Source organism: Lucilia cuprina, chromosome 3 (assembly GCF_022045245.1).
Source record: "Lucilia cuprina isolate Lc7/37 chromosome 3, ASM2204524v1, whole genome shotgun sequence".
NCBI lineage: Eukaryota > Metazoa > Arthropoda > Insecta > Diptera > Calliphoridae > Lucilia > Lucilia cuprina.
In genome coordinates, this window is record NC_060951.1 from 3,249,965 (window position 1) to 3,252,596 (window position 2,632).

Sequence of the window (2,632 nt, forward strand, 5' to 3'; positions counted from 1 at the left end):
TAGTCTAGTCTATAGTCTAGTCTATAGTCTAGTCTATAGTCTAGTCTATAGTCTAGTCTATAGTCTAGTCTATAGTCTAGTCTATAGTCTAGTCTATTGTCTACGCTATACAACAGACTATAGGCTAGATTATATAAACTTTATAGAATTAATGAATTATATCGTGTAGATGTAGGGTATACAAAAATAAATTATAAAATTTTTTATCAGTGTATTTTCGAGCTGAAAAATGTGCTTAAGGATTAATGTATAACAAACAAGCTTTTTTACTCTTTTTGCTTAAGCGTTGGAATCATTTTAAAGGGAATTACTAAGCTGCCAATTATGTTGGGGGTTTAATAAAGTAAATATGAAAAAATCTCTAAAAAAAGTAGTAGATGTAATAGCGAAAGTAGTAGTTATAGAGAGTAGAAGAAGTAGAGAGAGCGAAAAAAGTGTGTCTCACTCCCAAAAGAAACTACATACTATGCTTAACACACAGTAGCACACAGCACACATCAACGTCCATCGATGACGAGAGAGGTGTGATTGGCGCATTATTGGCTAAAACTCTTGCATGCAACATTTTTCTATATTCTTCCTCACCAATTGGTCGCCATGAGCCGCGTCGATAGGGTTTTGGTATTTGGCCAGTCTCAGCATGATTTGATAAATTCATTACCAAATCCTCGAGCATTTGTGAGCGGGTACGTTCCTGCATGCGGGCAAATTTTGGTGCCGAATATGAGGCACGTTCGCCATTGACAATTTTCGTTAAAAGCCATTCTCTATTGAATGAAAATGATGAGATAGAAGTGGTATTTTAAATTTCCGTTAACTTTATAGCTGTTAAAATTTGGGGCTTACCTAAACATGGGTCCCTTTTCGAATACCGATTGTTCCCACAAATAGGGTTTGTAGGCACCCACTTCGTCTCGTGTCACTACTGACACTTCATAGCGGGTAGGTTTGTGTTTTATTCGGGCAGAGACTCGCACCTGTGAGAAAAAATAGAAATAAAATTGTTAAGCTTTTCTAATGAATTTACTCAATTTGTAGAGCTTTTCTTCTTAAGCTTAGAAAGCTTTACAAATGAAATTTTCTCAATTTGTAGACGTTTGTCGGCTCTAGTTTTTAAAGCTTTCATCAAATGCTTTTAAAAAAAGCTTTACTTTTAGCAAAACTTTTGATGTTTATAACAAAAACTAAGAAATCTTTTTCAAAAGTTTTTAAGAAAAGGTTAGAAAACTTTTAGCATAATAAGCTTATAAAGCTTTTACAAAAAGCTTTGAAATATATTAACAATATATTAACAATGTTTATTTGCTATGTAATCTTTTAATTTAAGCTTAGAGTGCATTAAATAAAAGCTCAGAATACTTTTTACAAATGGTTAAAAGGCGTTCCACAAAAGCTCAGAAGCTTTTACAAACAGTTTAAAAAACTTTAACGAAAGCTTTTGGAAAAACTTTTAATAAGGCTAAAAAAGCCTAAACATTGAATGCTTTTAATGCTTTGAAAACTTTAATTAAATATTGCAATTTTGTTTTGAAAGCTTGGAAAGCTTTCTTTAATGTTTTGTACTTACCAATATAAACGTATGCAGAAAATGACTTTTTATGCAGGCAGGACTAAAGCGGGTATTATCGGCTTCCAGAAACACCACACAAACAATATCATTGCCAATATGACGTTTCCGTTGAAGCTTTTGAGGATCATGACGTTCGTAAGGCAATAATGTTGAGACATGAAACATTATCTCAATATTACGCCAATTTGTATAAACAGAGTACAGACCTAGAAACGGAAAAAGACATAGAAACATGTTAAAAAAGCTTTAAACTTAAAGCTATTTTCTTAAAGCTTTTAATTGTATTTATACTAACCGGTCAAGTCATGTACTGTATCAAGGCCACCTTTGTATTTATCGAAACCCTTTAATCGTACACGATCTCCCAAAAGGGTTAAGAACTCATCGAAGAGCAGAGAATTTTCATTATTGTCTAAAATTTGCTCTTCCGTATATTGATCCTCTTTAACATATATAACACCAACTTTTAGTTCAGATTTAATAAAAACCTTTCAAAAAGAGATAAAGAGAAAATATAGGAAAATTTTTCAAAGGCAATAGAGAGAGAAAAAAACCCACTTGATCTAATTTCAGCAGCTCCTCAGGAGTATCAGGCAATTGACCCAATGTCAGGGGAGGATTTAAATTAACTTCTTTGCCCAAAGATCTAACCACTTCCTCGCGGTTATATCTGAAATATCAAAAATATAAATAAAAATTCTTTTGTTTATCCTATATAAGGATAACAAACACATACCTATCAGCAAATACACAAGAGGCGGGTATTAGACCATGTACTGTATAGGAACCGGCTCGCACTAATATTCTAAACTGATCACGTCCATTTAGGGTCTCCTGTTTAATGGACAATATCACCGGACCCAAATCTTCATCGCTGGTAAAGTAATTCCAATGTTCGCAGCCAAAGAAATATTTCTCATACGTTTCCTGTTCCACAGAGATCAACTCGAAAGCGCCATTTTGTTCCCATTGTTCCTCGATCGTCGTCTTTTTCCTAAGACTTAAATATTCGCATAAAAATACAACAACAAGGGAACAGCAACATAACCAAAACCCAACGAA

At 33.6% G+C, this 2,632-nt stretch overlaps 1 protein-coding gene across 1 annotated transcript; it reads right to left on the reverse strand.

Annotated features, from left to right (window-relative positions):
- Positions 1-386: 386 nt before the first annotated feature.
- LOC111685688 (rap1 GTPase-activating protein 1-like) lies at positions 387-2,615 on the reverse strand. Its single transcript, XM_046945919.1, has 7 exons — positions 2,608-2,615; positions 2,307-2,564; positions 2,129-2,240; positions 1,866-2,058; positions 1,568-1,776; positions 847-977; positions 387-767 (listed from the first exon to the last, which is right to left on the reverse strand). The coding sequence occupies exons 1-7, from the start codon at positions 2,613-2,615 to the stop codon at positions 458-460; spliced, it is 1,221 nt and encodes a 406-aa protein (XP_046801875.1). The 3' UTR covers positions 387-457.
- Positions 2,616-2,632: the final 17 nt, after the last annotated feature.

What these genes read in the sequence shown, in the direction of transcription:
- LOC111685688 (XM_046945919.1), bottom strand. An exon ending in TCTTGTGTATTTGCTGATAG is followed by an intron (nt 2,241 to 2,306) that starts GTATGTGTTTGT and finishes TTGATATTTCAG; the next exon opens with ATATAACCGCGAGGAAGTGG. An exon ending in GAAAAGGGACCCATGTTTAG is followed by an intron (nt 768 to 846) that starts GTAAGCCCCAAA and finishes TTCATTCAATAG; the next exon opens with AGAATGGCTTTTAACGAAAA.